At 35.1% G+C, this 13827-nt stretch overlaps 1 protein-coding gene across 1 annotated transcript; it reads left to right on the top strand.

Moving 5' to 3' along the window:
• Positions 1-6894: 6894 nt before the first annotated feature.
• Positions 6895-10057, top strand: LOC128168915 (uncharacterized). The gene is made up of 3 exons (XM_052835081.1): positions 6895-7036; positions 8735-8905; positions 9060-10057. The coding sequence occupies exons 1-3, from the start codon at positions 6895-6897 to the stop codon at positions 10055-10057; spliced, it is 1311 nt and encodes a 436-aa protein (XP_052691041.1).
• Positions 10058-13827: the final 3770 nt, after the last annotated feature.

The raw sequence follows: 13827 nt of genomic DNA, 5'->3' as shown, positions 1-13827 counted from the left end.
ACATGAATCTTGTATTTTCTATCAGTCCAAACTAATGTACAATGTACTTAATATAAGAGAGAGAGAGAGAGAGGCAGAGAGAGAGAGAGAGAGAGAGAGAGAGAGAGAGAGAATAAGTAAGTAAAAATATTTTCAAATGGGTTATAATACTGGAAGTGATATTGGTTTTCATCATGGATGGACAGTGCATTCATTTTGCTTTTAAAGGTGCATGTCTCTCTCCTATTCTATTGGGACATAGTGAAGGGAAGGGGATTGGGGTGTTAAGCACTTTTTATAACAATAGATTGTTTTGATACTTAGATTATCCTGGGGGGCATAGTGTGTTGTTGACACATTTCTTATTGAAGTGCAGACTAATTAGAGTAAATTGTTTAAACGATTAAAACTCTTAATAACAACACTCTTGAAAATGTTATGAAATTGTGCTGTTATATTTAGTAATATTAACAATTCAAAAATGAATCTTTAGAAATCTTTTTAATAATACAATTAAAACATTTTTATCTCAATAATTATTTCTTTCTTCTTTAAAACTAAATTTAATCAAATTCTATTTCAACTATTCATTTATTCATCACATTTTTTAAAATGAGCATGCTTAAATAAGCATAATGATGCAAAGTAACGCCATGTAATGCCTGCATTACACTAGATTTTGGAAAGTAATGAATTACATTACCATTACTTGCAATGCGTATTTTGTGGCATTACACATTACTACCATTACTTTGAAAACATGTAATGCATTGCAATGCATTACCATAACATTAAGCATTACCCCAAGCCTGGTAAATGTCAGCAATACGGTGTGTCGATGTGTCTATTTCTTAAATGTCTGATATCATATGCAATGTCAACCCGTGCACGCACGGGTCAAAATCTAGTTATAAATTAAACTAATAAAGATAACTAGCCCGGGATTTATTAAGACAATTCAAAGTTGCAAAGACATCCAACTTATCATTTTTGCACTTAACGGTACAGAATAAATATATATATCTTTAGTCAAAATTACTCTCTAATCGCTTTAATTACATTTACTTTTTATGTTTCATTCTAGTGCCTGTTCTTGCTACTGATTAATATGAGGGATATGAGGGATTAATGGATTCATCAAAACGTAATAACGAATTAAAATCTGATTGATAAGATTTTTCAAACCGAGAAAACAAATTACAATCCGAGAAAACTGTTTAAATCGAGGGGACGAATTAATAATATATGGGAACGAGTTAGTAATTCGTGATAACGGATTCTCAATCCGAGAGAACGAGTTAGTAATTCGTGATAACGAGATGTGTAATTCGAGATCTCGAATTACTGTTTGCTTTATTTAAAAAAATCGACATGTTTCTTCAGGGCTTTCGTACCTATGGCTACGAAAGCCATCGTACTTTTGAAATTAATGTAAAATTTTTTACAATAATTCTTAAAGGCAAGATATACCTAAATATCTATCCGCTGAAAAGTTTTATTTCCTAAGTTATTGTGAAAAATTGTGAAAATTGTAAACATTGTAATTTTTCACCCCATTTTTAATCCTTCCATGAAGTTTAAGTGCTCTACTACGATATTTAGTAAGTTATGCAAGATATGCCTACTTTTTCGAAACACTAGTTAAAAAAGTGACATTTCAAACATCCCAGGAAACAAAGCTTTTTTCCCAATTTTTTTCAGATGTATTTATCATTAGGGTTAGACCGGAGTTAATCCAATCATTAGAAAATTAGCCAAAGCCTAATGAGTCACGTACATTGTTTATAACCTCGTAAAAGGACCCACAAAACAAATGTGACTTGAGAAATTAACAATGTTTAATGTCTAATCTGAGGTACTAACCCAAACCCTAACCCAAAACAAACCTAACCCTTACCTAACCCAACCCTTACGGTTAGGGTTATAGGGTGAGGTTAAGGTTAAGGGTTATAGGTTGACCCTGCTGCTTGATCATAGCTAGTTTATCATGTTGCTTAAAAATAGAAATGAGTATGATATTATTCTCATTTTGTCCTTTGTAGTCTCGTTTTGATATTTGTCCCTTTTGAACGTCATTTTGGATATTCTTTTCGAAAGAGACATTATACTGTATTGTTCATAAGGAAAAGTTGTTTAATTACAGTATATGTCCTGAGAATTTTGTAATGTATTTAAAAACTCATACAATCAACGATTTGAAACTTGTTGTCTGTATTTGGATGCATATAACAAATGTTTCCTTTGTTCAGTGCGTTTCTTGACTTAAAGTGTAATCTAAAGAAAAATTTTTAATTTTAACAAAGGACTTGTGTGCAAGGAATAAACCTAGTACAATGTGTAAATGGTAAATATGTTTTACAAAAGAGTGATTTAATTTCAAATCATCTAAATTGTAAAAAATAACAAAATGTGAAATAACTTGAAATGTGTGTACAAATTATCATTTGTTCATGTTGTCTTTATTGCTATATAAAGGGTCAATCTTCCATCCAATGTTAATGTTTTGTAGGTTTTGGTGTTATTTAAGAGTTAATAAGGTAGAAATGAGGTCGTTTGGAAAATGTTAAGGTTAGAAAGCGGTTAAGAATACCGATAAATTCTCGATTAATTGTTTATGTTTTAGCAAATGGGTGTACATTATACGGTATGGAACATTTGGTGTTGGGGCATTTTGTGTAAATTCAAATGGCTGGTGAAGAGATTAGTGTAAGGATTTAATTTTAACACTTTAGTCAGCATATGCCGTTACAATAAGAATAAATATTTCAAAAATATTGAAAATATACATTAAGCCTCCTTTGTTCTTATGGGTAAACACAGAATATTTTGCACACGTTATTTTGGTGTTAATTAACGATTTGTAATTGAATACCGAAAAGTACTTTTGTACAAAAAACACATGGCAACTATTTATCGACAGCAGAGGATACTCGGACTTTTGAGCCTTAACCTTTCACTTCCACCTATACCTTAACCCTTCTAACCCCTAGACCATACACCGTATACCTTAACCTTTGTAACCTCTACACCCGAATCCTTAACTCTTATAGCCCCTTCAACATATACCTTAACCCTTGCAACCCTTGCAACCCATACACCCTATACCCTATACCTTAACCCTTCTAGCCGTCACACCGTACACCATATACCTTAACACTTGTAACCCCTACACAATATACCTTGACTGCGGGACCTGTGACCATATTACAGGGATCTAAGTACGACTTCGGCGGAAAAGAATTCATCGTAAAGACGGACATGTCATGTAACACTAAGAATATTTTATATGTTATAACATGTCCAGGCTGCAACGAGTACTATATTGGGGAATTGAGCAATCCACTTCGGGCCCGTGTGCGTGTGCATAAACAACACATAAACACCCCGGGATATCGACAGATACCGTAAAGTGAGCATTTGGATACTTGCGGCAATAAACAGTTTAACATATTTCCATTTTACAAACTGTTGAGTGACAGTAATGTTCAAAGAAGAGAAAAAGAAAAACATTTCATCCGTATTTTTAAACCCAAATTGAACTGTCTGTAATAATAATGTATTGAATTATATTATCTACTATGTTGTAAATTATACTTTTTTCCGCTAAATCTAGCTATGACGTCATAAAAGACATTGCCGTTTAACGTTCAAGTTTTTTGACGTCACGTTACTATGTTACCATTATATAGCTTCAGAAGATTTTAAAATGAAAGCGCTCAAGCTATATTGAACGTTTTTCGTGTTTTCTTATTTTACTTTTTATCTATAACTCGCCGACCACTGTGGATTTTATTGTGTTTCAATATATTTATATAAAACCTAACCCCCATACAGGGTTCAAAAAGAAGTTTATGGTTTTAGGTTTCACGCTTAAGTTAAAATATAAGGTAAAATGGCTGGTTAAGAAATTTAACCTAAACAACAAAACAACAATCACTATATATATATATATATATATATATATATATATATATATATATATATATATATATATATATATATATATATATATATATATATTAGGCACCAAAAAAGGGTGCCAATATAAATTCCAAAAGATTTAGAATGTTTTCTTTGTGATTAACCATACTGATAATTTAATGAGAAACAGAAAATAATGGGTACCTTCATTGGGGTGGAATTTTTAAACAAAAGCATATAGGGTTAAGGTTAGGGGTTAGGGGTTTGGGTTAGGGTTCGGTTAGGGTTAGGGTTAGTAGATGACCTGTCTGCTTGATCAAGGAATCTTGATCAAGTTTCTAAATATAACTTTAAAACGTTGTCTATAAATAGAATTGAATTTCATATGTACTCGTTCTCGTCTATCTTTATATATCAAGGCAATCGTGTTGGTTTTCGGTCGCCATTTTTTATTTCTTGTTGTAGTGCAGGGAACTTTTTGTTTGTCTTTAAGTAAGATAAGTTTTTATAACATTTATTCATATCTCTATGTAATGTAGACTTCTTTGAAGGAAAGAATTTAAGGAAAATCATAACATAATTGATTTAATAGGATAAAATATGGTGAAAGTGAAAAGTTAAAACTCGACCACTGGATATTATTGTGTTTCAATGTGTTACTACCAGTGATCGAGATGGAGACACGGAGAACAGCGAATAAAGAGAAAGAAATGGATAAGGATATCATAGCGGAACTTTTGATGAAAACGGACATAACGAACGATCTTTTAAGAGAACTGATTGATGCAGTAAAGCAGTAAAATAGTTTGGGAAAATCTTCCAACAATGTTATCATCAACAATATAGAGAATACAGAAGATACGGAGGAGACGTACCTGAAAACAACTGATTTGGAAGTAAGCTCATACCAATCACCAACATTAATGATTCAAAGAGAAACAAATGAGCTTATGTTACAAAAAGAAGCATATCGGATTAAACAAAGAATTAAAGCCGAATGGAGTAGACTTCTTCGCTACAGAAAATAAACATAATACAAGCAAATTAACAATGCTAATCATGCAAATTACTTTGTAAAATGGATAAGTCAGGGCAATCCCATCATCCCTCGAAAATTCAGAATCAAAGAAATTCGTGGAGAACCGTAAAACCATACTGAAATTCGGGTAGAAATGGCTATAAATCGGATAAACGGAGAGATATTATTCCTGCAAATGAGAGCAGAAAACAATCAATTGAACGTTTTAAAGATTGATGAAGAAATTGATCAAATATTACATCAAATTGCCAGTGGATTTATCGTAGAAAAATTGCAGAAAATGTGGAAATCTGACTGTCAAAAGAAGGAGGACCGATTATTCAACAAATGGCGGTACACCGAAGCCTGGTTACTTGATTATGCGAAAAATTACGGCAAAGATAATGTTAAACAAACACATATACAGCCGACTTCTAAGAAACCAAAACCGACTTCAAACTCACATAAACAAACAACAAAGCAAAACCTAAATGCAAGCTATGCCTCTGTAGCGGATATGGATTCTGGGAATGCTGAACAAACGGAAACCACTTCTCCTGTATCCAACAATAGTAAAAAACATGGAAATTCCTCAACATTCAGTACAACATCATTTTTTAGGAGGAGGCAAGCCCAATCGAGGGCAAAGATACATGCCGAGGAAACGCCAACAATGGACACAGATGTATTAAATGTTCGTGAAGCTAATTTCACACAGAAACCAATGCAACATAATCCTAAAGTGTTCAACCTCTCGAACAGAGTATTAAATGAAACTGAAATAAAATTAATATAAAAAGGTTTGAAATATACACCAACTCCCCGTATGAATAACGAACAACTTAAAACGGATATTAAGGAATTTACAAGAAAACTTCGACTAAAGGCATATTTTTACGAGGATGATGACGATTCTACACAAAATCTAGATGAGGAACAAGAACAAAGTCAAATTTTAATACAAAACGGTGTAGAAATCAAACTTTAGATACAGTGTGTAATACTCTTGATAATTTCCAACTTTCTAACGTTCCAAGACAAACAAAGTCAAATATATCGAAAAAAGAGGAACAAACCTTACAAGATTTATGTGATGATGACAGCTTTGTTATCAAAGCGGCCGACAAAGGAGGCGGAGTTGTTGTAATGAATAGGGCATATTATGAAGTTAAAATATTAGATATGCTTAATGACCCAGAATATTATAAACACGTTGAAGAAAACCAGGAGAAAAAATTGTCAAAAATTAAACAATTTGTGAATGAAAATTTATCAAATATCACTACAAAATAATGAGACTATCTTATTAACTTTGATGCCCGAGAAAGTCAATTCTACGGATTACCAAAAGTGCATAAATCATTACAAATAAAAAATGCTGTAGAAACCCAGACTGGAGAATATATTTGCTGCCTAAATCCAGAAGTCCTCTCTTTTAGACCTATTGTAGGAGGACCTAATTCATCCACCCAAAGATTAAGTCATTTGATTGATATTTTACTAAAACCCTACTGTAATAAAGTTCCCAGTTTTATTAAGGATTGTGCCGTTACACGGCTTATTTTGTGTGTTTATCCGTTTTTGTCTGTGTTGTGAAATTTGTGTATGTTCCGTTTATATCCGTGTGTTGTGATTTGTGGAACTCAGTGTGTCTCGTGCGGTTCGTGAGGAAACACAGTAGAAACATCAGTGACTGTCAATCTTTTTCATAGTTTAGACCACAATGGAGTAAGTTAATTAACTTTAATAAGTTTAATAATAATGAAAATTCATAATTGTACATTCTGATTATTCTAAGCATATAAATATTGACTATTTTTATAATATTTAAAAGAAAACATTTGATGTCGTCATGTCATATGTGCTTATGTTCGTCTTTGTTTTGTTGAAGTTATTACCACTGTCTATCATCTAAATAAAACTATAAAAAACGATGGTTGAAGCGTTACAGTAATAATCCATTCCCATATTTCAACATGGCGTCAGCAGATAAATCGAACCCACAAGAAACCGTTGTCGACGGAGATCACGAAGAAAAGGACCAAAATCAGACAGCTGAACAAACTGAACCTGAACGTACGGAAGACGAAAAACGTGTAAGAACTCTTACTAACAAAGGTAAAGAACTTATCGAAAATGAAGTACAGAAATATTCTGCAAAAATTGACAAAATATGGAATGAGATATTCCAAGTGAAATTGAAAACATTGGTTACGATATCAAAGCACTACGTGCTCTGGCTTCCAATCTTGATGACATGGGAAAAAGATATGAAAATGAAAATAAAATGTTTCTCGAATATCTTATTCGAACCAATACATCTGAAAGTCAAAAGGAGGTGGACTCCCAGAAGGCTATCTTTGACAAAGGAAAAGATATTATTCAGAATTTAAGAAAAAGAATCCGGGATTCTCGCATGGAAATCACTGAAAGTGTCTCAAAGAGTTCACAAGGAACTATGTCATCTAGTGTTAGTTCAATGTTATTCAAGAAGCGCATGGAAGCAGAAACACAACGTGCAAATGTTCAGTTCCGTGAAAAAGAACTATCCCTTTTAAAACAGAAAGCATCCCTCAGAGAAATGGAAGCTAAACGTCAAGGAAAAAAGCAGAACTAGAGGCCACTCATCAATTTTTAGAAGAGGAGCGTAAAGCGGCTGTGGCGGAGGCAGAAGTACGAGTATTACAGAATTTTGATACGGATAGTAAACAGAGATCCATCATAACAAAACACATTGATACCCCAGTTAACCGTAATCAGTACACTGCTCGTTATATCAATGATCACAGTGATGACAAATTTGACATGGATCCCTTTTCAACCTGTGATTCAGAAAGTGTTTTTTCAAAAACTAACCATGAAAAGTCAAACAACAAAGAGACTCCAACCATGCAAAAATCTATATTGAGAGAATTATCAAGTCAAAATGTAAAAACTCCTGAAAGTCCAACTGTTGTGAGTGATCTTACAAGATTTTTACTCAAGAAAGATTTTTTGTTCTCAAGATTCTCACATTTCAACGATAAATCAGAAACATTCACTACATGGAAAACTAGCTTCAAGAGTATTACTGAAGAATTACAAGTTACCCCATTTGAAGAGATGGATTTATTGGTGAAATTCCTGGGTCCTGAATCCTCCAAATTTGCAGCTAGTATCAGAACAGCAAATACAACATATCCAAAGAGAGGACTTGAAAGAATTTGGTCAAGACTTCAAGAACGTTATGGAAGCCCGCAGTTAGTTGAATATGCATTGAAAACAAAACTCAGAGACTTTCCCAGAATTACCAATCGAGACAGTAAACGACTACACGAGTTAGTGGACATTTTAGCAGAAATTGAGGCCATTAAAGAAGATCCAAACTATTCAGCATTGTTGTCTTACTTTGATTCATCATCTGGAATCAACCCAATTGTAAATAAACTACCGTTCAACATTCAAGAAAAGTGGACAATGCGTGCCTCAAACTATAAAACCAAATAGAGTGTTCCATACCCACCATTTTCATATTTTGTTGAATTTTTACAAGAAATGAGCAAGATCCCTAATGATCCGGGATTTCAGTACGAAGCATCCTTGAGTGCTCCTACACCTAACCAGAACAGAAAAACAAAAAATACTACAGTTCTATCATGCAAAACTGAAGTGGAACCCAACAGAAATTTAGACTACAGAGGGCAAAAGTGGTGTCCTATTCATAATGCTAACCATAGTCTTCAGGACTGTAAAACATTTCGCCATAAACCATTATCAGAAAGAAAAACAATACATAAAAATTCGGGTGTTTCTGATGTTTGGATTGGAATCACCTAGCTCGAGATTGCAGAACAGTCGTGAAATGTGAGTACTGTGATAGTGAAAATCATCACAGCGCACTTCAAGATGACCGACTCAGTCGTGAAGCCCAGTACAAGGAGACAACTTACCAAAAGAAAGTTGATGTGCAGAACAAGTGTATTGTGATATGTGGAATGAACTTTGAAGGCAAATCATGCTCGAAAATTATTCTTGTTAATGTTTATCCAACAGATAATCCATCCGACAAAAAATCTATGTACGCGATCATAGATGATCAGAGCAGAGCTTGACAACACACATATACCTCATGTTGTGACTAACAAAACATATATCTTACCAGGAAGAAGTTCAACCTTTCTACCTTGTCCAGCCTACATGAAAGTGTCAGAAGTTAGAAATAATTTGTATGATACATTAAACGAGGAGATCATAACTACTGATATCTTTGTGAGAACACCCGATGATGATCAACCTGGCCTATCAGTGAATGACAGAGAATTCCTGAAGATCATGGATAGTGAATGTTACCGAGATGAAAATGGGTCCCGGACCGCACCTCTTCCATTTAAAACAGATCGAAAAAGACTTCCCAACAACCATGAACTAGTTATGAAGAGAACTTTATCATTCTTAGCATCTTGTAAGAAGAACCCTTTGAAAATGGAACATTCAATTTCTTTTATGGAGAAAGTATTTTCCAAAGGACACGCAGAAATAGCACCAGTACTTAAAAATGAAGAAGAGTGTTGGTATCTTCCTATATTTGGAGTCTACAACCCCAAAAAACCGAAGCAAAAACGCATGGTTTTTGATTCTTCCGCAACATTCCACGGACAATCTCTCAACTCCATCTTGTTATGTGATCCAGATTTAACTTACAGTCTTCATGGAGTACTGTTAAGATTCAGAAAGGAGAAAATAGGAGTGACAAGTGACATTGAACAAATGTTCCATTCATTCAAAATTCGAGAAGATCACAGGAACTTTGTTCGCTTTATTTGGTTTCAAGACAATGATCCCACTCTACCACTAACGGAATACCGGATGTGTGTTCATCTCTTTGGTAATTCACTATCTCCGGCAGTAGCAACTTATTGTTTAAGACGATGTATTCAAGAGAGAAGAGACTGTGACCCAAGAGTATATGAATTTGTGAACCGAAATTTCTATGTCGATGATGGTCTCGTATCTTATACAGAAGAAGATGAAGCATTTGAAATCTTACAGAGTACACAAACTATACTTAAAGAGGAAGGGAACTTGAACTTTCATAAATTTGCGTCGAACAGTCCACAAGTCATGGATAAACTTCCTCCAGAAGATAGGGCGAAAGACTAAGGGGATGTGAATTTAGACTTTCATCAAATACCTTTTACAGCGAAGTCTGGGACTCGCGTGGAATTTAAAGTCGGATACGTTTACATTTCAATTCGTACCAAGGACTTTTCACCTACAAAGAGAGATATTCTTTCATGTTTGAACAACTTGTATGATCCACTTGGATATATAGCACCTGTGATTTTGCAAGGCAGATTCATATTTCGGGAAGTGATCAACTTACATATTGGTTGGGATGACATTGTTCCATTGAAAATTGCAAACAGATGGAGAACTTGGTGTAATTCCCTGTATCATTTGTCAAACATACAAATTTCGAGAACCATTGTTCCAACCACACTTAAAGATAGTGTTCGTACAGAGATGCACGTGTTCTCAGACGCATCAGAGAAAGCAGTTTGTGCAGTAGCTTACCTGCGTGTGGTCTCCAACAAAGGACAAACTTATCATGGACTATTAACGGAAAAGTCGAAATTATCACCTCAACACAGTAACACTATTCCCAGACTAGAGTTATTTGCAGCAGTTTTATCAACAAAAATGGCATCATTTGTGTTAAAACATATTGACACAACCATTCATGAAGTGATTTTTTTTTACGGATAGTCGCATAGTCCTTGGATACATCCATAACCAAACGAGGCGTTTCCATACTTACGTCGCAAATCGTGTTCAGCGTATCCGTCAACATTCAGATCCAGAACAATGGAATTATATTTCAACAGAAGACAATCCTGCAGATGTCGGAAGCAGAGGAGTCCTAGCAAACGAATTAACACAAAGCCTGTGGTTTCAAGGACCTAGTTATTTGCAAACTGACAGAGCAGAAAAAGAAGACTATCCACTTGTCAACCCAGATAATGACAGTGAAATAAAAAATGTGAATGTCATATCGCAAAAAATGTGTGTAAAAACTTTGGAAGTGTACAAGAAAATAGAGAAATTTTCCTCCTGGACGTCTATGGTTAGAGCCTTTACTGTTCTTAGAAGAGCTGTTAGGAAGAAGCTTAACCTACCTCCATTGGACACTGTGCACATGAACCGTGCTACCGAACTATTCCTAGTGAAATTATGTCAGAATACTACATTTGCTGCTGAAATCACAAATCTTGCTGGTAACAAACCCGTACCCAATGATAGCTGTTTACGATATCTGGATCCTTACCTTCATGATGGAATCATACGACTAGGAGGAAGAGTTCGTACTGGAGATGCTCTATCCAATGAACATGGTCCAATCATCATCCATGAGAAAACCCACCTAGCTTGACTTCTTGTTCAACGTTGTCACGAAACTATTAAACACCAGGGGAGACATTTGACGGAAGGACTTGTTCGTTCATCTGGATATTGGGTAATTGGTGGGAAAAGATTGATCTCATCAATCATACATTCGTGTGTAATCTGCAGAAAACCTAGACGTGAATTAGAACATCAGAAGATGGGAAATCTTCCGGAATGTCGTACAAGACCATCCCCTCCATTTACCTATGTTGGCGTTGACGCCTTTGGACCATGGGAGATTACTACACGTAATACAAGGGGCGGATCAGTGAACAGTAAACGTTGGGGAATTTTATTCACATGCCTGACATGTCGTGCCGTGCATATTGAACTAGTAGAAGATATGTCATCACCTACTTTTATCAATGCTTTGAGAAGATTTGTAGCCATCCGGGGAAAAGTAGCAGAATTCCGTTCTGATAGAGGGACACATTTTGTTGGTAGCACAGATGCTCTAGGGATTGCTGCAGTCAACGTAGAAAGTTTATCGATGAAAAATTTTCTTACCAACAATGGATGTACTTGGATCTTCAACCCTCCCCATTCTTCCCATATGGGAGGAGAGTTGGAGAGGATGATTGGAATGACGCAACGCATATTGGACTCTATGATCCTTAAGGAATCAAAGAAAAATCTTACCCATGACGTATTGAACACCCTTATGGCCGAAGTTACAGCAATCATAAACAGCCGACCTATAGTGCCTGAATCAACAGACCCATCTCAACCCTCTGTGTTATCTCCATACACTCTATTAACACAGAAGACCGAATTGGACGTTGGACCTTTTGAACATTTCGATATTAAGGACATGTATAAATCTCATTGGAAATATGTCCATATCTTGACTAACCAATTCTGGAAAAACTGGCATTCCCAATACCTACAGTTGTTGCAGTCTAGACGGAAATGGATAGACCCTCGAAACAACCTTGCTGAAGGCGACGTCATACTATTGAAAGACCAAGACTCTCCCAGAAATGAATGGCCGATGGGTATCGTACAGCGTGTCTTCCCGAGTGAAGATGGACGAGTGCGTAAAATAGAATTACGTGTCGTAAAAATGGCCGTGTCGTTACATATGTGAGACCAGTTACAGAGACTGTTCTGCTGTTTGTACCGTAAGAATGTTTGCGATGTTGGACTTCACAGGCGGGGAGTGTGCCGTTACACGGCTTATTTTGTGTGTTTATCCGTTTTTGTCTGTGTTGTGAAATTTGTGTATGTTCCGTTTATATCCGTGTGTTGTGATTTGTGGAACTCAGCGTGTCTCGTGCGGTTCGTGAGGAAACACAGTAGAAACATCAGTTACTGTCAATCTTTTTCATGTTTTAAACCACAATGGAGTAAGTTAATTAACGTTAATAAGTTTAATAATAATGAAAATTCATAATTGTACATTCTGATTATTCTAAGCATATAAATTTTGACTATTTTTATAATATTTAAAAGAAAACATTTGATGTCGTCATGTCATATGTGCTTATGTTCGTCTTTGTTTTGTTGTAGTTATTACCACTGTCTATCATCTAAATAAAACTATAAAAAAAAAGATGGTAGAAGCGTTACAAGGATGATGTGAATTTTATAAACCCATTGCCTGAAAGTGTTCAACATACCGCAAAACTTGTGTCATTTGACGTGGTCAGTTTATATTCTTATATACCAACAGAGCTTGGAATAAAAGCGGTGAGCTATTGGATCAACAAGCATCCTGAAATTCTGCAAGATCGCATTAAAAAAGAATTTATACTCGAAGGATTACATATAATACTTCAAAACAACACCTTTGCATTCAGAAAAAATCATTATTTACAAGTGAAAGGTACAGCAATGGGGACAAAGGTGGCACCAACATACGCCACTCTAACTCTTGGAAACCTTGAAGAAAAGCTACACGAACAAATACTTTCACTCTGGGGAGAAGAAGAAGCCAGATCTATTAAATCTAGTTGGAAACGATTTTTAGACGATTGCTTTATTTTATGGAATAATAGTGACGAAAATTTAGAGATATTTCATCAACTTGTGAACAACCTTGATCCCAACATCAAATTTACTTTAGAAAGTAGTGACACCAAATTACCATTTTTGGACGTTCTGGTTATAAAGAAGAATTCAAAACTTTTTACTGATATATACTTCAAAACAACTGACACACATCAATATCTTCATATTAACTCGTGTCACCCTCATCATACAAAAAACGCTATTCCATATAATTTAGCTCGACGTATTTGTACCATTGTGAGCGATGAAAACACCCAAGACATACGCTTCAAGGAACTCAAACATTACCTCACTAACCAAGGTTCTCCCGAAGGTCTCATTGACGACGGAATTCGTAAAGCCAGGAAGTATGATAGATCGGAATAATTAGCCAGTAAACATCCGGAAAAAACCATTGATATTATTCCATTTGTACATACCTTTAATCCAAGAAATATGAACATTACGCCAATAATTCATCAGTTTAATAATATCCT

This window comes from Crassostrea angulata, unplaced genomic scaffold (genome assembly GCF_025612915.1).
Source record: "Crassostrea angulata isolate pt1a10 unplaced genomic scaffold, ASM2561291v2 HiC_scaffold_69, whole genome shotgun sequence".
Taxonomy (NCBI): domain Eukaryota; kingdom Metazoa; phylum Mollusca; class Bivalvia; order Ostreida; family Ostreidae; genus Magallana; species Magallana angulata.
The sequence above is the reverse complement of the archived record's forward strand: the minus strand, read 5'-3'. Positions and strand labels throughout refer to the sequence as shown.

Bases quoted from the DNA above. Each gene is read 5' to 3' on its own strand.
- LOC128168915 (XM_052835081.1), top strand. From the start codon at position 6,895: ATGGCGTCAGCAGATAAATCGAACCCACAAGAAACCGTTGTCGACGGA. The intron at 7,037-8,734 runs GTAAAGAACTTA...GGAATCACCTAG, and splicing joins AAGAACTCTTACTAACAAAG to CTCGAGATTGCAGAACAGTC. The intron at 8,906-9,059 runs GCAAATCATGCT...ATATCTTACCAG, and splicing joins ATGTGGAATGAACTTTGAAG to GAAGAAGTTCAACCTTTCTA.